Source organism: Cervus canadensis, chromosome 5 (assembly GCF_019320065.1).
Source record: "Cervus canadensis isolate Bull #8, Minnesota chromosome 5, ASM1932006v1, whole genome shotgun sequence".
NCBI lineage: Eukaryota > Metazoa > Chordata > Mammalia > Artiodactyla > Cervidae > Cervus > Cervus canadensis.
Window position 1 is genome coordinate 69,991,771 of NC_057390.1, and position 23,654 is coordinate 70,015,424.

Consider the following 23,654-nt stretch of genomic DNA (forward strand, 5'->3'; position numbering starts at 1 on the left):
GCATATTAAAAATCAGAGACATTACTTTGTCAACAAATGTCCGTCTAGTCAAGGCTATGCTTTTTCCAGTAGTCATCTATGGATGTGAGAGTTGGACTATAAAGAAAGCTGAGCACAGAAGAATTGATGCTTTTGACCTGTGGTGTTGGAGAAGACTCTTGAGAGTCCCTTGGACTGCAGGGAGATCCAACCAGACCATCCTAAAGGAGATCAGTCCTGGGTGTTTATTGGAAGGACTGATGTTGAAGCTGAAACTCCAATACTTTGGCCCCTGATGGGAAGAGCTGACTAATTTGAAAAGACCCTGATACTGGGAAAGATTGAGGGCAGGAGGAGAAGGGGACGACAGAGGATGAGATGGTTGGATGACATCACCGACTCAACGGACATGGGTTTGGGTAGACTCTGGCAGTTGGTGATGGACAGGGAGGCCTGGTGTGCTGCGGTTCATGGGGTCGCAAAGAGTCAGACACGACTGAGTGACTGAACTGAAGTGAACTATGAACTCCCCATCCCCGTTACTACATCCCACACCTCTGATATCATCTTTTGCCTGTACCACTGCTATAGCTTCTGATTTTTTTTTTTTTTTTGCATATACTCTTTTTGCCCTCATTCATAGAAACATCAAGAACCCACCAATCCACTATCTATCCCAGGAACTTGAACATAAACATTGACAATTATTTTTGTTTATCTCTTGTAACCCATCCCACTGACCTAACTAAGGTGAACCCTGTCCTAATTTTGTGTTATCATTTCCTTGTTTCTTAAAAAAAAAAACAATTTTTTCACATTTATGGACATAGAATGTTATTTAATTTGAAATATTTTTGCAATTATAAAAAGAGTGCCATGCTGATGTACTATTATATTATTTTGTTTTCACCCAATAATACATTTTAAAGATTCATTCATGTTTGCATTTATCTATAGTTCAGTTATTTTAACTGGCATAAAACACTCTGTTGTATTTCTATACTACTGTGGTGTTTTCTAGATATTTGCTCTAAGAAAGAACACTGCTTGGAATATTTTTATACATGTTTCATGGTACATTGTCCAGATGTTTTGCTTGGTTCTAAACTGAGGCATAGTATTGCTGAGCTGTGGGTTATTTGAAAGTTCAGCTTTGAACTGAATTGATATTTATTTATTTTAAATATTTATTTATTCATTTATCTGGGCACACTGGGTCTTAATGGTAGCACGTAAACCCTTAGTTGTGGCATGTGGGATCTAGTTTCCTGACCAGGGATCGAACCCCGGCCCCCTGCATTGGGAGCTTGAAGTCTCAGCCACTGCACCATCAGGGAACTGATTTTTAGAAAGTATCAAATGATTCTTTCAAACTGTGCTAGTAAGTAGGAGATCCTTTTGATTCACATTTTGTAAGCCTTAGAATTCTCAGACTTCTTAGTTGGTTAGTTTTGTTGTAAGTAGGAGATCCTTTTGATTCACATTTTGTAAGCCTTAGAATTCTCAGACTGCTTAGTTTGTTAGTTTTGTTGTTTTTCACCCTCTCCTACAGCTTCAAGCTTCCATCAGGAGTTATTTTCTGTCTGCCTGAAGAACACCCTTTGATTCCTTTCTGCAAGTCAGATTGTGACACATTGTCTTAATTTTTGTTTGAAATTTTCATGTTCATACTTGAAGAATATTTTCATCTGGTATATGAGTTTTGGTTGACAATTTTTTCTTTCAACATTTTAAGAATATTGTTCTAGTATTTTTGTAGCTTCTGTTATTTCTGATGAGAAATCGACAGTGAATGTAGTTTTAGTTGCTTTGATGGTAATCTGTCAATTTCATTTGCAACTCTTAAGATTGTTTTTTTTCCCTCTTCTTTTTTCTTTTGGTCTTCAGCAATATTACCATGATGCCAAATGCATCATTCTTACATTCCTTAAATAGCAATAAGCAGAGTTTTTTTTTTAAGATCTGGGCTTTTAATCCAATATCTAGATTCCCTATGGTTCTTTTTGTACTGTTTGCTGTTTCTGGTATTCATTCTTGTTGTCTTATTTCCTTTTTGGCTTATTATTTTTTATTATGTGAGAAACATATTGCAAAATTTTAAAATTTTTATTATGTATCAGACATTATATTTTAAAATATTTTTCAGCAATACTTTGAGGCCTAGGATAATGTTTTCCTCCAGAGAGGGTTTCTGTTTGCTTTTGCCAGGTGCCTGGAGACCTTAACAGTCCAGAGGCACCCGATTTCAGTTTCCAATTCAGCCCATGTGAGGCCCTTGTCACTTCTGCACACTAGTGGTCTAGGTGCAGCCTTTGAGCTTTCAATCCAGAGTAATGGGAGAAGGATAGGCAGTTTCATCAGGATTCAGCATTTCACATATCTCTTCCAGCTCCTTAATACTTTCAGAATTACTACTCTGTAATTCAGCCTTTCTGAGCTCTCCTCTGAAAACAGAAAATTGCTTGCATGGAAAAAGTGGTTTCAACCATTGCCCTCCCCTCCCTGGTCATCCAACTCCTTTGCATTAGGTGACTCAGTTATTAGTCCTCATTTTCATTCAGAGAGATTAAAAAAAATTTTTCCCCCATCTTTTCTACTCAGAGGATGAGGTCATCAGAATAAACTGATATGTCATTGCCAAATATTTCCTCTGTTTTTATTTATTATTTCGGAATGTTGTCAGATTTACTTCTTCTGTCTCTTACTGTTTCTCATATATGCTTCAATTCTTTGACTTTCTCTGCCTCCTTTTGGAAGAGTTTTATCAGTCGCACTTCTCCTCATTAATTTGTTCTTTGTTTAGAGCTGTTTTACTATTTGTCCCATTTATTATGTTATTTTTCTGTTAACTGTATTTTTCAAACCTAGTATATCTGATTGATTCTTTTATGTGATTTGTAGTTCTTATTTCATTATTATTAGTTTCAGGTATATAACATAATGGTTCAATATTTGTATATTGTAAAATGATCACCACAATAGGTCTAGTTAACATCTATCACCATACATAGTTAGAAAAATTTTTTTTCTTCTGATGAAAACTTTTAAGATCTCTCTTAGAAATTTTTACATATACAATACAGTGTTTACCATGCTGTTCGTTACATCCCCATGACTTATTTATTTTATAACTGAAAGTTTGTACCTTTGACCCCCTGTCCCATTTTTCCCACCCTCCACACCTTGCTTCTGGCAACCACCAGCCTGTTCTCTGTATCTCTGAACCGGAGATTTCTTTTTTTTTTAATCAACAGATTACACATAAAAGTGAGATCATATGATATTTGTCTTTACCCATCTGACTTATTTCACTTAGCATACTGCCCTCGAAGTCCATCCATATTGTAAATGCAAGATTACCTTCTTTTTTTATGACTAATATTTCATTGTGTTTGTATGTGTATATATATGTTTTTGTGTATATATTTATATACATACGTATACATGATATTTTCTTTATTCTATTCATATACTGCTTGACTCCTAGATTGGTTCCATGTCTTGGCTGTTGTAAATAATGGTTCAGTGAACAGATAGGTGCATATATCTTTGAGTTAGTGTTTTCATTTTCTTATGATAAACTCCCAGAAGTAGAATTTCTGGATCATGTGGTAGTTCTATGTCTAAATTTTTCAAGAACTTTCATACTGTTTTCCATAGTGGCTGCACCTGTTTACATTCCCACCAGCAGCACACAAGAGTTCCATTTTCTCTGCATCCTCATCAACACTTCTTATTTACTATTTTTGATAATAGCCATTCTAACAGGTGTGAGATGATATCCCATTATGGTTTTGATTTTCATTTCCCTGAAAATATGTTTTCATATGTCTCTTTAACATTTATTATGTTTATTTTTAAATTCCTAATCCATTTGCTCTAATACTTTTGAAACTAATGTAAGTTGTCTTGTTTGTTGATTTTTTTCTTTTTTTTAAAAGATAGTTGTACCCCTGAATCCAAGGAGTCATTTTGGGTTGGATATTTGCAGTAGATGTGGGAAAATTGTGGACATGTAGGCTGGAGTGTCCACATACGTATATGGTTCTTCAAAGTATGGGGTGTGCTGGAGGTGGCAGAAAAAGGGGGCCAAATTCTCCTGATGTGGGAGCATCAAGTGTCTGCATCCCAGATGGTGAATTTGGCTTTCCAGGTCATTTTGAAGGTATATTAGTCATTGTACAGAGATAGAGCATATTTTAATGAATAATCTATTGGCTTGATTGATAGTTTTAGTATTTAGATATATGTACATGGGCCTCTTTTTGTAATCATGCTGCTTTAGGAGGAGGCCTGGTACCAGCTATTGATTGAACCATAATGGTTTCTTTTCTTTTTTTTGAAGATTTTTTGATATGAACCATTTTTAAAGTCTTTATTGAATTTGTTACAATATTGTTTCTATTTTACGTTTTGGGTGTTTTTTGTTTTTTTTTTTTTTTGACCTTGAGGCATGTGGGATCTTAGCTTACTGACCAGAGATCAAACTCACAGCCCCTGCAGTGGAAGGCGAAGTCTTAACCACTAGACTGCCAGGGAAGTTCAGAGTCATTGTGATTTCTGATAGATTATTTTCTAGAATACTTACCTCATTTTGAACTGATGGTCTAAACTTTTATAGTTTAAACCTGATAGGAGATTCTTCTTGGATAATTATCGTATTCTGTTTTCCTCTTGTCAGAAGGAAAAATGTTTTATAATGACTTCCTAAGAAATTCCTTTATGCTTTACCTGACTATTGAACCTTATCTTCCCTCTTATTTTTTTTTAATCAAGATTTGTTTTGTAAATGAGTTGGTGACCTTCACCAAAACGAGATACAGTGAAATTCCACCTTTAATGGAACAAACCTGTTAAAAAAATCATATATCTAATGAAACTAGGCTTGGATAAAATCTTCAAAGCATATCTACTAAACGTATCAGTGAAAGGCCCAGGGTTATTGTTTACCATCTAGAATAACTGTAGAAAACACTCTTTCAAATTTGAGCAATCTGAAGATTCCTTTAGGCTAAAGACTTTGATACAGCTAATTTATGATGAATTTTATATGAAAAACATTTCTCTGTGGTTTGGAAATATGGCTGAAAACCATTTAAAAATCTTGTTTTAGCAGTTTAATTTGGATATATTAAAAGTTTCCATAGTTCCCTTTTAATACTGGATGCCAGAAAATGAAGCAATATAAATACAAAAAAGCAAAACCAAACTAGTTCACTTTAAATAAAAACAAATGTATTCCTTAAGTTCTGAATGTGCCTAGCACATTTATGGAATGGACATTGCTGAAAAAGGATATTATTAGGTTATGGTCTTCCCCATTAGTGATTTTTAAACAAAGGTACAATTTCCTGGGAGACACAAACATTTCATTTATTTATGTACAGTCTTTACTGATATCTCTGCCTGTTCTTTGATGGATTCAGGATGACAGGGGAAAGCCAAGTTAAATTGGAGAGAATTAGTGCTGGATAGGAAGCTTTTGATGCCCTCGATAGTAGCCTATTTAGCTTCTAGAAGAGCTGCTGCTGCTGCTACTGCCGCTAAGTCGCTTCAGTTGTGTCCGACTCTGTGCGACCCATAGACGGCAGCCCACCAGACTCCTCCATCCCTGGGATTCTCCAGTCAAGAACACTGGAGTGGGTTGCTGTTTCCGTCTCCAATGCATGAAAGTGAAAAGTGAAAGTGAAGTCGCTCAGTCGTGTCCGACTCTTAGCGACCCCATGGACTGCAGCCTACCAGGCTCCTCCGTCCATGGGATTTTCCAGGCAAGAGGACTGGAGTGGGGTGCCATTGCCTTTACCGCCTAGAAGAGCTAAGGTTAGTTAATTCTTCTAATTCTTAGAAGATCTGACCATAGCTTTTTCAGGATATTTCCAGGGGATGGTGAAGAATGAGCTGGGCTTTTGAATGTTTTATAAAGGTGAAATCCTAAGGGGAAACCTGTTGCAAAATGGAGAAAAACAGTCGCTTTGGTGGCAGAGGAGGAGTGGAGCCGTGTCTCCACACGGCACCTTCTGCCCTGTACGATACTGCTGTGGATTGTGTGCATTATGTGATGTGATGGGTAGTGTGACCCCCGAAGCCAGTTCACTGAACCCTAGTCTAAATGCTTGGTGACAGAATTACTTTGAAGTTCATTTGTTTCTCTACGCATCAGTTCCTTGCTCTTTAAATTTTAAAGCTTTTGTTCTCTCAAGAGAATTCGAGCATTTGTACAAATTTTCAGACAGTACTCTGATTTCAGGATATGCAGACCTGCAAAAGGCTTGACCATTAGCTAAAAAATAAATTTCAGATAAAAAAATTGTGAGGGGAGAGGTTGTTATTTTGGTTTTCATTTTATTTTTTTCTTTTTATCCTTTTTTTTTTTTTAAAAGAAAAGGCAAGAGAAATACTTTTTCCGGGGGTTGCTTTTTCTTTGCCTTTGTTTTTCCCTGAAAGTAAGGAGAGCAGAAATAACAGAGGAACTTCTCCAGGCCATTCAAAACTCACCTCTAAAGTAATCTGATGAAGACACTATTTTCATCATGTAACCTCCCACCTTGGAAACACTCAAAGATTCATCTGGTTTTTGAATGAAGCTTTACTCCTCAGTTAGGTCTGATGCTGTGTGTGTGTGTGTGCTCAGCCGTTCAGTCATGTCCGACTCTCTGCGCCCCGTGAACTGTATAGCCCACCAGGGTCCTCTGTCCATGGCACTTCCCGGGCAAGAATACTGGCGTGGGTTGCCATTTCTTTCTCCAGGGGATCTTCCTGACCCAGGGATCGAACCCGCATCTCTTGTGTCTCCCGCATTGGCAGGCAGATTCTTTACCACTAGTGCCACCTGGCAACCCTATGCTGTCAGTCCTTAATTCCATACTCACACCAAGCTCTAATTAATATACTTGAGGCACTATTCAGTTTTCCGATATGGCATCCTCATTTCTTCTCTCCATGCATTTTGGTTGGGCTTCTGCCCACCACCCCCTCCCCATCCCTGGTTTTTACCCACCCTATAGCCTTTCCTGTTATCAGCAATTCTATTCTCATCCCTATGAGGACTTGTCATGCTTGCCTAGATCATTATTTTGAGTTTCAATTATATAATGCTCTCAACTGCTTCATAATTATACAAATAAGATTGAAAGTCCTTGAGAGCAGAGATTCTACCTTTTATTTCTGCAATGCTGGATTCTTAATAAATATTTGTAAAATTGAAATGAAAATTAACAGGCATTCTGATTGTGATAAATTTGAATAATACTCTGTGTTGATTTTACTTGATTAAGCTATTTGACATTTGCCAAATAGATTCTTGATTTGCCATTGATTATTGCATGATACATTCACAGTGAAGTTTTGTAAGTGAAGATTAATTGGAAAAATATGAGTTTTTGAAAATCCAGGAGAAATGCTCTTATTACTCTTAGTTAGCTATGTGCGATAATTGGACTGGTAATAGTGTTTCTGAAGTAGAAGTCTATTTTATGCAAGAATACTAATTTATGGTTGGTGGCATTTACAGTTGTTTGCCGAAGATGTAAAAACAGCTTGTTTTCTTAAGTAAAAAGTGCTCCCTGTAGTCCTCTTTTCGAAAGTATTAATTTGAATAACAAATTCTTATTAGATAGTGCAAAGCTATAGACAACCATTCGATTTGGGTTAGTTTAAGTATCCAAAAATTTGAGACTTTACTAAATTGAAATGAGCAAATTCCCATGCAGAAGGCACAGGTGAGGAGTGCAGAGACTTCTTAAGGTACCTGCATGTTAAAACCTAAGTGTTTATTCAGGGTGACTCACTGTCTGCTTAGCTTGGCGCAGAGCTCATTGCAGTGTTGTCTCAGTGTTGGATAAGAACTCTTTTTAGAAGTCATGTGCATGGTTTACTGTTAGACTGTAAAAATGATTGGTCTGTGGAGCTGAGTCATCCAGGGAAGTCTGAGAACGAGAGTCATCATGTTCCTTATTGGTGGGGGGGTGTTTCCCGGAGGGATTCTGTGTGGGTGAGGTTAAAATAACACATTTCCTCTCCCTTGTCATCCTCAACACATATTACCTGTTTCATCTTTCATTTTAGCATCTTTCTATAGGGGTTCATATTCAGTATTAATTGTGTTATACCTTAAGTATTGACCTATTAATCAACTTTCCAGCTAGGCCAGATTTTAAATGAGTCACATTTTTTGGGTGATGAAACCAGGTTAAAAATCTTTCCAGATATTGTCTGAAGAGAACTGATCCTGGTATGAACTTGGACTTGACTTCGGAAGTACTGAAAACGTGGTTGTTGGTGAGGTTATATGCTAAGGGCAGGGGACTGTTCAGTTTTAAATGTAACTTGATCAGGGTTTATGGATTAAATTCAGATGTCTGGTGGGAAGGATCAAGAATGAGATTTTTCCAAGAAGAAGGAATCAGTCAGATAAAGGGCAGAGTCCTAAGGGATCAGGCTGCTAAGTGAGTGCGACTTCTCTCCACTGCCTCTAATTGCAGAGGAAAAAATGCAGAGCTCTAACCAAACACTGCACAAGTAAAAGCGACATCTTCCCTTTGCAGTGTTTGGGGGCAGTTACAGGAAGTTGTTAGGCTTAAAGTAGGCCTAGAGGTTTCAGTGCCAAGAAAATCATTCAGAGCAAAGGAGTAAATGCTGAAGTTTGGCCACAAAGCAAATAGTTGAGAGGAGGGAGCTAACTTTTTTTTTTTTTTTTTGGAAGAAAAGTAAAAATAATGTGATTTGAGGACGTAAGAATTGTGAGACTACCCCTGTATTTATTTTATTGGATAACTATTTCTTCATGCTTTTATATTTAGATTTTTATATGTCTCTTTAATAAGTATTTATAAAGTATCTTTAAATATATCATTTTTTAACTTGCTTATAGTAATACTTCCTTTTGAAGAGTGAATAAATCTTATGGTAGTTCAAACTGTGAACCTAAAGTTGTAAGTGATGGTAAGCATTATAAGTGGGGGAGATTCATAATTTGACCCCACCCCTACCATTCCCAGGGTACACAGTTACATGCTTATAAACAGGTTCTTAAACATAAAGGCTGTGAAAAGAAGAGAAGCGAAAAGCAAAGGAGAGAAGGAAAGATATACCCATTTGAGTGCAGAGTTCCAAAGAATAGCAAGGAGAGATATGAAAGCCTTCCTCAGTGATCAGTGCAAAGAAATAGAGGAAAGCAATAGAATAGGAAAGACTAGAGATCTCTTTAAGAAAATTAGAGATACCAAAGGAACATTTCATGCAAAGATGGGCTCAATAAAGGACAGAAATGGTATTTATGGACCTAACAGAAGCAGAAGATGTTAAGAAGAGGTGGCAAGAATACACAGAAGAACTATACAAGAAAGATCTTCACGACCCAGATAATCACGATGGTGTGATCACTCACCTAGAGCCAAACATCCTGGAATGTGAAGTCAAGTGGGCCTTAGGAAACATCACTATGAACAAAGCTAGTGGAGGTGATGGAATTCCAGTTGAGCTATTTCAAATCCTAAAAGATGATGCTGTGAAAGTGCATTACTTTGCTAGTGTGTGAGATGGGTGCAATTGTGTGGTAGTTTGAGCATTCTTTGGCATTGCCTTTCTTTGGGATTGGAATGAAAACTGACCTTTTCCAGTCCTGTGTCCACTGTTTTCCAAATTTGCTGGCATATTGGAAGCAGCACTTTTACAGCATCATCTTTTAGGATTTGAAATAACTCAACTGGAATTCCATCACCTCCACTAGCTTTGTTCGTAGTGATGCTTCCTAAGGCCCACTTGACTTCGCATTCCAGGATATCTGGCTGTAGGTGAGTGATCACACCATTGTGATTATCTGGGTCATGAAGATCTTTTTTGTACAGTTTTTCTGTGTATTCTTGCCACCTCTTCTTAATATCTTCTGCTTCTGTTAGGTCCATACTGGTTGGATGCATATTAAAATGACATATGAGAACCTTTTGAAAGTACCAAGAACAGGGTGGGTTTTAGGCATCTGAATAGTATCTTTATTCTCATGCCTTAATGGGATTTGTATGGGTTTAGAAAGCTAAGGAAGTATGAAGAATTAGCCTGTTGATTTTTAAAAAAATATTCCTATGGTGAATTTGAGATTGCATTGAATCACAATAGGATTCTGATCCATTTATGGAGAATTAACATTTTAAAATAATCAATGAGTCTTTTGTTTCATGAATGTGGTGTAATTGTTTACATTTTCTTTTATTTCTTTCATCAATATTGTGTAGTTTTTAGCATACAAATCTTGAACATATATTTTTTAAAAATTATCTGCATTTTCATATTTTCTTGCTATTGTATTTCCAATTATCTTTTGCTAATTTATAGAAATTTGAATTTTCTATGTTGGCCTTGTATACTGCAACCTTGCTAAAAGTCCTTTATTATAGTATTTTGGTATGATCTATACATTTTTTTTGGTGGGTTCTTTGGGATTTTTTTATTCAGAAGGTCATATTGTCTGGAGAAGATACAGTTGTATTTTTGAACTTTGAATCTCTGTGTGTTTATGTTTTTTCTTGCTTTATTGCAGCAGCTGGGTTCTTTAATGTGGTATTGCATTCTAACAATGAAAGCAGTCATCCTTGACTTGTTCTTGATCTGACGGAAAAAACACTTAATCTTTCATCATTAAGTATGATGTTACTAGCAGTGATTATTTTTTGAAGGTGCACACTGAGGAAGTGTTTTTTTTCCCCCGGTTTTCTGAGAGTATTTATCAGGAATGGATGTTGAATATTATTATATGTACCTATTTGGAGGATCATAGGGCTTTTCTCTTTACATTGATTGATTTTCAAATGTCAAACTAGTGTTACATCACTGAGATAAAGCCCCCTGGATTGTGATTTTTAATTCACTTTTATTTATTGCTACATTAAATTTGCTCACATTTTGTTGAAGGTTTTGTATCTGTGGTCACAAGAGGTACTGACTTGCTATTTTCTTTTTTTGTGATCCTTGATGAAAGTGAAGGAGGAGAGTGAAAAAGTTGGCTTAAAGTTCAACATTCAGAAAACAAAGATCATGGCATCTGGTCCCATCACTTCATGGGAAATAGGTGGGGAAACAGTGGAAACAGTGTCAGACTTTATTTTTGGGGGCTCCAAAATCACTGCAGATGGTGATTGCAGCCATGAAATTAAAAGACGCTTACTCCTTCGAAGGAAAGTTATGACCAACCTAGATAGCATATTTAAAAGCAGAGTCATTACTTTGCCAACAAAGGTCCATCTAGTCAAGGCTGGGTTTTTCCAGTAGTCTTGTATGGATGTGAGAATTGGACAGTGAAGGCTGAGCGCCGAAGAATTGATGCTTTTGAACTGTGGTGTTGGAGAAGACTCTTGAGAGTCCCTTGGACTGCAAGGAGATCCAACCGGTCCATCCTAAAGGAGATCAGTCCTGGGTGTTCATTGGAAGAACTGATATTGAAGCTGAAACTCGAGTACTTTGGCCACCTCATGTGAAGAGTTGACTCATTGGAAAAGACCTGGATGTTGGGAAGGATTGGGGGCAGGAGGAGAAGGGGACTACAGGATGAGATGGCTGGATGGCATCACCGACTCGATGGACATGTGTTTGGGTAGACTCTGGGAGTTGGTGATGGACAGGGAGGCCTTGGCGTGCTGCAATTCATGGGGTCGCAAAGAGTCGGACCCCAAGACTGAGCAACTGAACTGAACTGCTTTAAGTGTTTTTGTTATCAGAAGAATACTGGCCTCATAAAAGAATTGGTACATGTTCCATCCTTTTTTTTACTCTCTGGAAGAGAGTAGAAATGCAATTATTTCTTCTTTAAATGTTTAGAATTTGCCAGCTCTCTGAATAAAGAGCTTTTTTTTTTAGAAGGCTTAAAAATACAGATTCGATTTCTATAATGGATATGGGTCTATTACGGCCACATATTTATTCTTGAGTAAGCTTTAATAGTTTGCATTTTTCAAGGAGTAGCTTATATTGTCCAGTTCATCCAAGTTGTTGAATTTATGGACATAAAGTTTTAGTAATATTTCCTTATTATTTCTGTAATAGCTAGAGAGTCTCTGCTAATACCCCTTCTTTCATTTTTGATATTGGTAATGTGTGTCTTCTCTCTTTTTTTTCTTAGTCAGTCTGGCTAGAGGTTTATCGGTGTTACTGGCTTATTCAAAGAACCAGCTTTTGGTTTCATTGATTTTCTTTATTGGTTTTCAGTTTTCAATTTCACTGATTTTTGCTCTTACTCATTATTTTTTTCCTTTTGCTCATTTAGGGTTTAATTTGCTGTTCTTTTCCTAGTGTCATTTGTTGAAAGCTTAGTTTATTGGCTTAACAACCTCCTCTTCTAGAAGAAACATTTATTATTTATAAAGTGAAAAGTGCCCACTCTTTCATTGCTTTCCTTTGGCTGCTTGCTTTTGACCCTAGATGCAACTGTAATTTTTTCAGTATCCTTTCAGACAGTTTATATGTATACAGGTATGTGAGAATATTGTTTCTACTGTCTCCTTTTTAACATAATTGCTGGATTTCATTCTAGCAATTATTTTGTTCAGTGCCTTGCTTTGGTTTTTCACTTAGATAGAGAATTATATCAAAGATAAATCTATCTTTGATATAATTCTCTATCTTTCATATGTGTTTTCATTCTTTTTTATGGTAGCCTAATAGCCAATCTTCTATTAAGAGACATCTAAAGATCAGGTCAAAACCTTGGGGTTTTTACTATTTTTTATATTTTGTTATGGAAATTCTCATTATGGAAAATTTTATGCATTGCAGTTTAAATATCTTAAATGTTTTTTAGCCTGTATTTTTCCTTTTCATCTTTCTCTCCCTTAAACCATTAGCTTTGTTCAATAATGGTGACCCCCAGTCTCCCAGGATTCATTTTTTAAGAGTTTTTATTCAGAAGTAGAAAATACCTATGGAAAATAGTTAAAACAAAGTACAGTTTAATGAATTGGTCTAAAGCAAATATCCATATAAACACTCCAGAGGCCAAGAAATAAGATGTTGTCAGCACCCTAGAAGAACCCCTCGTTTCTCCTTTCTGTGTTAAAATTCCTCTCTCTCCCCCTAGAGATAATCAGAATCCTGATTTCTATTAAATCTCTTCTGAGATTCATTTTTACTTTCCCGTATGGAATTTCCTGGGTATTCTTACATCATGCAGTCTGTGTCTGCAGAAAATGTTTTGATCACATTTACCTTAAAAATGTCATCAGCTGTGCAGCAAAGCTCGACTTTTCTGTGGGGAAGTGCTTGCTCTCCATCCTTGTTCTGCGGGCCATCAGACTTGCTTACTCTCGCTTTGAGCTTCCGGAATGTTTTGTTTAGTCATCTTTCTGAGCCCCTTCGGGATGGAGGCTGCATTCACCAGAGTTCTTAGTTGTGAGCAGTAGGAATCATCTCTGGCTAATTCCTTAAAAGGATATGGGCGAGCCCTCAGCTTTCTAAGTAGGGTCAGGAAAGTAGGCTTGAAGACCACGCTGCCAGGAACAGAGCTCAAAATCATAGCACATAAGTGGTCTCAGGAAGCACCTCTGCCACCAGGCTGGGCATGGATATTGCTGCTTGTGCTCCAGACAGCACTGATGACGGACTGTGTGCCCCGTGACAGTCCCTCTCTCTGCTCTCAGACACTGCGCGTAACTGCTCCTCCTGTCGCCATCCTCACTGGGTGGATTCTTGGGAGTTCTTTCTTCTGCAGGTTGTTTTCTCTTTGACGTCTAGAGCTGATGCATCTTATTAGTGGAGCTTGTGTTATGTGCCCCTGTTTTAGTTTCAAAGAAAGATGGGAAAACACATATTTTTGTTTTTTTCTTTCTCTCTTCGTACTTTGGTAGTGGTAAATATACATGTTGCATAAGGTAGGGTGTACGTTAATGTAGGCTCAGCATTTGGATGGTCAGGGACCAAAAAGAGATGTCCACTGTAGAAGTCTGTATCAGAAATCTATCACTTTTAAGCCAGTTTATGTTCTTTCTAGCCACTTACGTTGCTTGTATAATGCAATGTATGTTTGACATGGGAATGTTCCTTATTTCCAGATAATAATATTGCCAGGTACGGTATAAGACATGGACCAGAATCTGTATTCTGATGAACTATATATTTTAAAAACTCCATTCTAATTTTAGCTGGTTTTAGAGAATTCCTGTTTTATCTCATTAGATGTAATAGTTAAAATCAGACTGTAACAAGCATTTGTGTCCTGGCAGTATTTTCACTGAAAATTTTCTAGGTTATCGACCCTTTACCTTTTTTCCAGGTATGATCTTATTGTTTTGGAAAATAGGAAATTTGGAAAAAGTTTTGGAAAATAGGAGACACTATGTTAGAATTGGTAAATATGATAGGTGGACATATGATTTTCAAAACCAGGATGATACAGTTCTCATTATTGCAACGGTATTTTACTCTAAGTTACTATGACACTTTGTAAGCACAAGCTTCATAAAATTAACACAAAAATGGGACTTCCAAAAAAAAGGGGGGACTTCCCTGGTGGCCCAGTGGCTAAGACTACATGCCCCCAGTGCAGGAAGCATACGTTTGATCCCTGGTTGTAGAACTAAAATCCCACATGTTGTATGGTGTGGCCAAAAAGGAAGAAGATGCTGTTCTTCCGTAAACTTTTAAAAAAATTAACACAAAAGCCCATTATATTTGTCATTTTATATATATGACTTAAAAATCCAGCTAGTGAAGTTTTGATCTCCTCTGAAACCAGGGCACAGTTGAATGGTTGAAGCAGTAGCCACAGGGCTTGGGGCCTTGCTGATATTGTCCTGGTTGCGCAGGTGGTGTACAGCCTTCCTTAGAGTAGTTCACTCACGTTCTACATTTCATCTTTCTAGTTCCTGCAGAAGAGTTCATGTCCCTGTCCCTTCTCCTTCACTTTTCTCACATTGGTGATAGGAGAAGATGTGACACAAATGTCTCAGATGAGCTTCTAAGAATAAACACATGGTAACGTAAAGGCTGTTACAGAAAAACAAATAGAGATAAATGTACTAGAAAATCTTTATAGCAGTATGCATCCTGTTTCCTTAGTACAAAGCAATAAACTGTTGTTATAATATCCTGATGGGAGGACACATCTTTGAATCACTGTTTGAACCAGGTCGGGCCTCAGGTTTGAATACTCAAAACACTTCAGCTGTGGATTTTATAGATTAAGGTGGCGGGATGTTTATTTCAGGTTCCGTCCATTTAGCCTTTGCCTAGAAATCCAGTAGAAGTTGTTTTACAGGGTGTTTCTAAACTCATTTCCAAATAAACTAGTTTGAACAATTTTCACATAGCATATGTGAAGCCTTAATTCTATAAAGGAAAAGCAAGAATACAAGGTTTCTAAATGTGGTAATATTGTAACATAAGTGCAAGAATCAATTTGCTGGTTGCTTGATATTTAGTTTGATTGCTTTTGTGGTTCCAGATAGCAATTATTTCTAATATAATTTATTTTGCAGTGAGGGCCGAGGCAAGTTGACGGTATTTTCAGTTAAAGCTATGTTAGCAACCATGTGTGGTGGAAAAATGCTGGACAAATTGAGATGTAAGTATTTTTATATTATTTGAAAGATTCTGTTTTCAAATTAGGACTTTTAAATACTTTAAAATGAATGTTTTTAGAATTTTGGATGATTATCTATTGAACGTTTTTGGTTTTTCTTACTACCATATCACTTTCTTTGCAGCTACTGGCTCAGAATATGCAAATTATGCCACCTACTGGTCAGATGGAAAAGTTGGTTGAATTGATTTGTTAGGTTTTTTTTTTTTTTTTAGTTTAAAGCAAGAAAACTGAAAAGGTTCAGAATAGTAATGTTGACATTTTAAAAATTCTTTTTGAAGCTGAATGCTTTAAAAATTCTCTTAAAAATGTTTCCTATGTTATTAAAAATTATGCTTGAAGTTAATTATGTTGGTTACTTTTAGTTAGTAAGTAAATTTCATTACTTTTACCGGGTTTGGTCAAGTTTACCCTTAATCACTCCATGCTTTATCAGGTGGTATTTCTTGTGATTAAACTTTTTTAGTACCTTAGAGTCAAGTGTAGTTATGTAGAAATTAATAGCCTGTTTATTCAGTTATCGTTCCTTTTTTTTCTTATTGTTTTCAATTTTGGCATTGTACTGTTCAGTGGATACTGTTAGAAGGTGGTAAAATGACATGGAAGAAGGTAAAATCCACAATTACTTAATTTTTCTGCTTGTCCTTTTCGTTTATTCACTCTTGAGATAGTCCCTGACTGCCTCAGATACACCAAGCATTGTGCTGGGTGCTTACTTAACATGTCTTTGAGCAGCACGTGAGTTTCTGTTTCACAGCTGAGTTAACTGAGGGGGTGAAACTGGGATTTCAGCTCAGGCTCGTAGATTCAGAGCCTGCTGTAAGCTGCTTTGTTGTACTCCACCCTGCTTGTCCTGTAACAAGAGACAAGGTGTGATCCAGGTGCCCTAATGCAAGTACTTGTGGAGTCAGAAACGGGCAGTTTTCAGGGAGGTGAGACTGAAGCTGTGGGTTTTCACGAAGTGTTGAGATGCCTTGTGAATTGGTTTGTTGAAACTGGGTCATCTGTGCCGTAGCATTTCTCATGGACTAGATTTTGATGATTGCATCTGTGTGATGTTCCTCTGTGGCCAGTACTTTTTTTTTTTTTAATTGAAAGATACAGAGGCTTCATCTGATTCAAGTACAAGCTTTTGGGCAAGATTTCTTCATAGGTGCATTTGTTTGCTGTGCTTTTTCTTACATGTTACCATGACATTAAAAGTTGGAAAGTTAGGTGGCTCATTAGATCTAGATTTAGACGCCTAAAGAAAGGTCTTAGATAATATATGTGGTCAGTGTTATCTAGTTATCTCTTTTCAAAATCAGCTGCAATTTAAAACAAAGTTTTGGTGGAAAAATTATAGTTTTATTTAAATACTCTTCTGAGTTTTTTTCACATGGTGTCTCAAAATATTACACTTTGGAGCTGAAATTTCTTAGTATTTTCTAAATTCTAGTGTGGTTTTTCTGAGGAAGATAATACAATATGGATGAAATTATGTTTCATTCAAACACAGACAAAAAGAAAGTTGGGCTTTTGTCTGCTTTTTAACGACGATGATACCAGATAAAGAAGTACTGGAGAAGCTGGTTGAAAATAGGCAATTTACCTGCACATTCTAGGTGATTCTGGATTCTTTAAGAATCTCTGATTAAATTTGCTACATTTATATGCAGATTTTATGCTAGATACCAGCAGCTAGGTACTTGCCTGAAAAATCCCATGGACAGAAAGCCTGGTTGGGCTACAGTCCAAAAGGTTGCTGAATTCAACACAGCTGAGCAGCGTAGCACAGTGGCACAAGAAGTTCAAAAGCCACATTAGAAAAAAAAACCACAAAAACAAAAACCCACTATCATTTGGATCCCTTCCATACTTCACAGAGAATTAGAATTTGCACTTTTTCACTAATAGTTACAACAGAGAACTGCAATAACTTTAGTTTTCAATCAGTAATTTGTATTTGGTAAAATTTTAGCCTACCTCCACTTTTTTGTTTTAATCATCCAGGGTGGAAACTGCTTTGTATAGTGTGTGCCTCCTGTTTTATTTTATTTTATTTATTTTTATTTTAATTTTTTTAACTTTTTTTTTTTTGCCTCCTGTTTTAAACAGAGCTTACTGATCATAATTTAAACACTTTTCATCTCTTAGGGATGTCATTCTCTGATACGTTTAGGGCTGATGTTGAAATCCTGGGGTTCCTTCTCGTGTTTTCAGACCGCTGTGCTTTTTCAGCTCTTGAATTTCTGGTTGTTGGTGGTGGCGGTGTATGTTTGTGTCCTTTATCGCTGGTAAACATGATGGTATTATCAGTGCTGCAGCCTCTGCAAGTCTCTCTTTGCTTCTGATCCACTTTTCATATGCTACTGATGGAGGAAACATAACCAGCCTTCTTTGTATTCTATTGAAGTACAGACAGAAGTGATTGCTCATAATGAGAGAAGCACTCACTTTCGTAGTATGATTGTCAGTTTTGGCTGTTGTGAGAATCCATTTGTTCTTTGCTTTCTAGTCACAGCTATGTCCTACTTAGTTGAGGTGGCTGAATAGTAGTGTAGCAGAAATTAGCTGTAAGACTGTATTGTAACATCAATTGATATTTGACCATTTATTCACTTTTTCTGCCTCCTCATTGCCTGTCTTTGTTCTTAGTTCCTGTAGCCTCCTCCCACTGACTGTACTTTTGCTGTTACCTCTGTTAATGTTCCCATTAAGTTAGATTTTCCTAATTTATGGAATATGCCTTAGCATTTCTACTTTTATTTTGATCTTTCTGCTTTTTACCTGTTTTAGGATTTTTTTTTCTTTAATTTTCTCTCTTTCCCCCATTTTGGGCTTCCCTGGTGGCTCAGATGGTAAAGAATCTGCCTGCAATGCAGGAGACCCAGATTGGATCCCTGGATTGGGAAGATCTCCTGGAGAAGGGAATGGCTACCCACTCCAGTATTCTTTCCTAGAGAATTCCATGGACAGAGAGGAGCCTGGCAGGCTACATTCCATGGGGTCACAAAGAGTTGGTCATGACTGAACGATGAACACTTTCACTTTCCCCCATTTTACTTGATCTGTTCTTGTTTGCTTGCTTGTTTTCTTGTCAAGATAGCATTTAAAATGACTTAACCAATATTTGTGTTTTTAGTTTGAGACATTTCTTAATTAGACTTTACAGGTCTCTCTTAAGTAAGTTTCTTTTGCCAGGTATCATTCATTTATAGATAAGTGGTTAACTTATGGCCATTAGGGGCTGTATCCAAGATTCAAAGGCAACTTGTCAGGATTCTAAATACCAATGATTTATAATCAGAGAATACAGACTTTAATTATCAGCATGATGAAGACTCAATAATGTCAGGAATCCTCAGAGAAGCAAAATTTACAGACTGTGAGCCCATTATTGATTAGACCGTACTTATCAATTAATTTAACTGTGTGATTTGCTTTGTCTAATTCTGCTGTTTTCTAAGAAACTTAATCTCTTATTCAAACCCCATATGTCTTGCACTAAAAGATAGGAACAGATGATTCATGCAATTTATTTTTAAGTCCTTGAGAAAACTGGTGCCATCATTTTGAAGGGCAGTCTGACAGTGTGTATCAGAAAAGCTGTAGGAATATTTGTATCCCGTAACTCAGCCTGCTTCCTGTTTATCTTGAGGAATTAAAAATCCCAGGTTTTATATATATTTGTTGCAGCACTTTTTATAATATACAAAGACTTGAAACAGCTTTAATGTCCAAAAGTGAGAGCTCAGTTATACTTCGGGATACTGACAGGATTGAATATACTGCCTTTAAAATTATGCTTCAGATCAAAATGCATTTTGTAATGCAAAATGCAAAAAATAATCAAAATGCAGTTTTAAACAAAAAATCATTATGTGCATAAAAAAGAAATATACCAAAATGATAACATCCTGCTAGGCATTTTCTCTGAGTTGTGGCATAAAATGGTTTTTTAATAATAATTTATATTACTTATTGTTTTTGTGTGTTTTTGATAGACCACATTTTGAGTAGCTGGGGAAAAGATGACCTGAGGTGGTGTTTTTGCACAGAACTGGCAGTTCTAACATTTCAGTTGATTTGCTTCCTTGATGTTTCATTAACAAACTATAGGGAGTCAACCTTTGAAGTTATAATTAAGCAGTTTCACCTGTTCAAAATTTAGCATCCTCTGCTGTAGTCTTCTAACCACCTGTCACTGCTTATTTATCGTGGCTGGTACTCTTAATCATTCCTTCCCTTCATTAGCAGGAAGTGACTCTTTAATCTGAGTATTTGCTCACATTCATATTTCTCATGTAACCAAAATGTTTTAAAACTGAAAGCAAGAAATGACTGCCTCATCTGCATTTTATGAAAAAGAAAAAGATAAACCAAAAGCAAGGGAGGCCTGGAGACTTGCCTAAGGTAGTTCCTGACTGAGTCAATACTAGAAGCCCAAGGCATGGCTGTTGCCCATCCTCCTGCCTCACTTCGACTTAGTGAATGATGTAGGAATATTCATGAGTTTGAGAATAAAATTTGCATTTGGATTTAGTTACATATAGATATTTATAAATATGCAGATGTGTATACATTTTGTGTGTGTGTGTGTGGTTTAGGTTGCTCAGTTGGTAGAAAGATGGCAAGAGAAGATGAGAACCATTTGCCAGCAAAGCTAATAGAGAAAAGAAAATGGCTTTCTTTTCAATAGACTTGAGTCCTTATTGTAAACAGTCCTGTCACTTTGCAGAAGTGTATGGTTAGTCATGCAGGGCCAAGAAGGGAATGGATAGATGCAATGAAGAAAGCCAGGGTCATTATCACCAGAAAAAAAAATCAATATATATGTGAGGATGGTAGAATAGTAGCATTATTTTGCCACTACACAAAGGACAGAGTATTTTTAAAAAGTTTGTACCCGTGTGTGTGTAAGGACTTGATTGTGGGTTTTTCACAAGGGAGAAAGCCTATATTTTTATCTGGAGACAACTAATGGGAAATCAGCATACCTTCTTTCAGAGGCGTATAAATAGAATTACTGGGGAAATTAACCAGTGATCTGGGAAGCAGTTTTTTCCCTTAATGCCAGAAGGGTTTAAGGCTTTAATTAGAGAGCTAGTTGAATTCTGGGGATATTTTTTATTACATTTAATTAGCTCTTATTTATTTCTTTGCTAAGATATTTTTATAAGTATATAGTAAATCATATTTGCTGTTAAAGATTCATTTTTATATTTCATTTTGTTAGATATGAGAAGCACTTGGATTCATTATTATATTTCATTTAATATTTAAAAAAAATCTAGCAAGTATTTTCAGTGTTTTTCTTTACAGATATGAGAAGCCTAGCTTAAAAAAAAAAGGAAAAACTGTTTTAAACCAGTAACTCTACAAGTAATGACTTCTAAGTAATTACTTAACTGTATGTTCAGTTTTAGTCTAGCAGTATTTCTCTTAAAATCAACCACCCAACAAACATGTTTCTGTTTGTTCTCTTACTAGTGTAATATAAACCTATTAAGTTATAGTTTCTTTTTTTCATGGACTAAAAAGTTTTTTGTTTCTTTTTTTAACTGCTGCTGCTGCTAAGTAGCTTCAGTCAGTTTTTAACTACTACTTTGTACATATTATATGACCTAGTAACTTAAGTATAACTGAAAATAATACTTTTTTTTTTGAGGGGAGAAGTTAGCCATTTCACTATCTAATTCCTACTACTGTGATTGAGTTAGGTATAGATTTGGTGGTGTGGATGTATGCACCTATGTTTTTATGATTCGAAGCTATGTACCTATGTGTATGTATATACTTTGTAGCTGAAGTCTCTGGTCTTGAATATTTCTACCATTAGTGACTACACATTAATAACTGCTAGTGTATCAGTTATGAATACATGGAGTGGCATCAGAAAACTTGACTAGGAGTGGCGTTAAAACCATCGGGATTTGTTTTTCTCGTGTAAAAATAAGTCCAAAGCCTGGCAAGTTCACGGTTGGCACCGTGGTTCAGGGAATCTCATCAGCATTTGGGTTCCTCCTGTTTTCCTGCTCTGCCATATGACTTGCCTCGTAGGATTGTGAAGCTGGAAACTTAAAATAATCCTAATTTTAGAAATTCCTTTATTCTCTAATCCAGTTTGCCATCCACTTCAGTTGCCTACATTGTGATTCTTGGAGTTGACCACCCTTCCCCGCATTCTGTCACTCCTGAAATTCTGACTCTCACCTCCTTACTTGTGCATTGTTTATAAACTCTTCTAGCTGATGTCTCCAATCTCATTCTTCCTCTTATTCTGCCAGTCATTAACAGTCTGATTTCTTGAAACCTAACTTTCTCAATATTTCTTCCCTACTTTTAAACCAAATCCAAATTGTTTCCTCTTTGAGTTTTCATTCATAACATGATTACTTTTCTTACTGAATCTTTATTTATCTTTCCTTCTCAATATAAATTATCATAGAACATTCTCTTCAGTGCACTGTTTGCTGTCTGCCACCACTAACAGACACACTATAAACTCCTGCCATGGAGATTTTTACCCTACTCTTTTTTTTTTTTCCCAATTGAAATATGGTTGATTTACAATATTATATTAATTTCAAGTGTGCAACAGAGTGATTCAGTGTTTTTAGCGATTATGCTCTATTTAAAGTCATTATAAAATATTGTGTATATTTCTGTGTTGTACAATATATCCTTGTAGCTTATTTATTTTATACATATTAGGTTGTACCTTTTCATCCCTTAACCCCGCTTCCCCCCTTCCCTCTCTCCATTGACAACCACTAGTTTATTCTCTGTCTCTTTCTGCTTTGTTATATTCATTCATTTGTTTTATTTATCTCTGTTCTTCTCTAGTTGTGCCCCAAAACCCCTACTCCCACCATGTTTTTACTTCACTCCAAATCCTAGTTTTCAAGGCCAAGCTTCTAAATTTCTTTCTTTACAACCCCTGCCTATGTATTTTTGTATCTATTCTACACTATATTTTGAAGAAGTATAGTGTAGTGGAATGTCTTTGGAATCAGTGTGAATTTAAATCTTGATCTAGACATAACTTTTTGACCTTAGGAAGTTTAACCTTTCTAAGCTAGTTTCCTTAGCTATGAAATTTAAACAATTATGTGCATACACATGTGCGCGTGCACACATACACACTGTCTTTTTGTGACAGTAAAATGGGGTAAGGTTTAGTAAAGTATAGTAGTACTTAATATTAGGGATTGCAAGATGAAAACAAAAATCCCAGGATAACAGTGTTAAACAAAGTTGAAGTTTATTTTTCTCTTATGTTAAGGAAGTCCAGGGGTATGTAGTCCAGGATTGATATGGTAGCTTTGTGTTCATCTGACACCCAGGCTTTCTATATCCTTCTTTTCTATCATTCTGGTGTATGATTTCTACATAAAGTTTGAGGTTTCCACGTAGTCCAGGGCTTCCCTGATGGCTGAGACAGTAAAGTATCTGCCTGCAATGCAGGAGACCCAGGTTGGATATCTGGGTTGGGAAGATCCCCAGGAGGGGGGCCTGACAATCCACTCCAGTATTCTTGCCTAGAGAATTCCATGGACAGAGGAGCCTGGCAGGCTACAGTCTATGGGGATTGCAAAGAGTTGGACATGACTGAGTGACTGACACTCACTTTTCACTATGCCGGAGCTGCAGCCATCATGGCCACATTCCAGATAGCAAGAGGAGGAAGGAAAAAGGGATCTCTTTCCAGTGCAGTCAACTTTCTTTAACCAGCCTTCCAGGAAATCTCTCACAACCTTTCTGCTTAAGTCTCCAGATACCTAGTCACATGACTGAAATGTATTAAAAGAAGGTTGCATAGTGTGATCTCTTAGCTGAGTACCTTGCTCCACAAATAAAATGAGTGTTCTATTACTAATGAAGGAGATAAGAATATTCGGTGTCTACTTAAAATTCTCCAAGCCAGGCTTTAGCAATGCATGAACTGTGAACTTCCAGATGTTCAGGCTGGTTTTAGAAAAGGCAGAGGAACCAGAGATCAAATTGCCAACATCCACTGGGTCATCGAAAAAGCAAGAGAGTTCCAGAAAAACATCTCTTTCTGCTTTATTGACTATGCCAAAGCCTTTGACTGTGTGGATCACAATAGACTGTGGAAAATTTGAAAGAG

General features: G+C 36.6%; 1 protein-coding gene across 14 annotated transcripts in view; it reads left to right on the forward strand.

Moving 5' to 3' along the window:
- The window catches only part of DTNB (dystrobrevin beta), a 233,742-nt gene that overhangs the window by 49,206 nt on the left and 160,882 nt on the right, over positions 1–23,654 (forward strand). For all 14 annotated transcript variants that reach the window (XR_006269517.1, XR_006269516.1, XR_006269518.1 and 11 more), the window contains exon 5: positions 15,438–15,523. Coding sequence is in view for 11 of the 14 variants with exons in the window: in XM_043469166.1 (XP_043325101.1) it covers positions 15,438–15,523 (86 nt within the window). In the remaining 3 variants the exon portion in view is untranslated. The remainder of the gene's footprint in view (positions 1–15,437; positions 15,524–23,654) is intronic.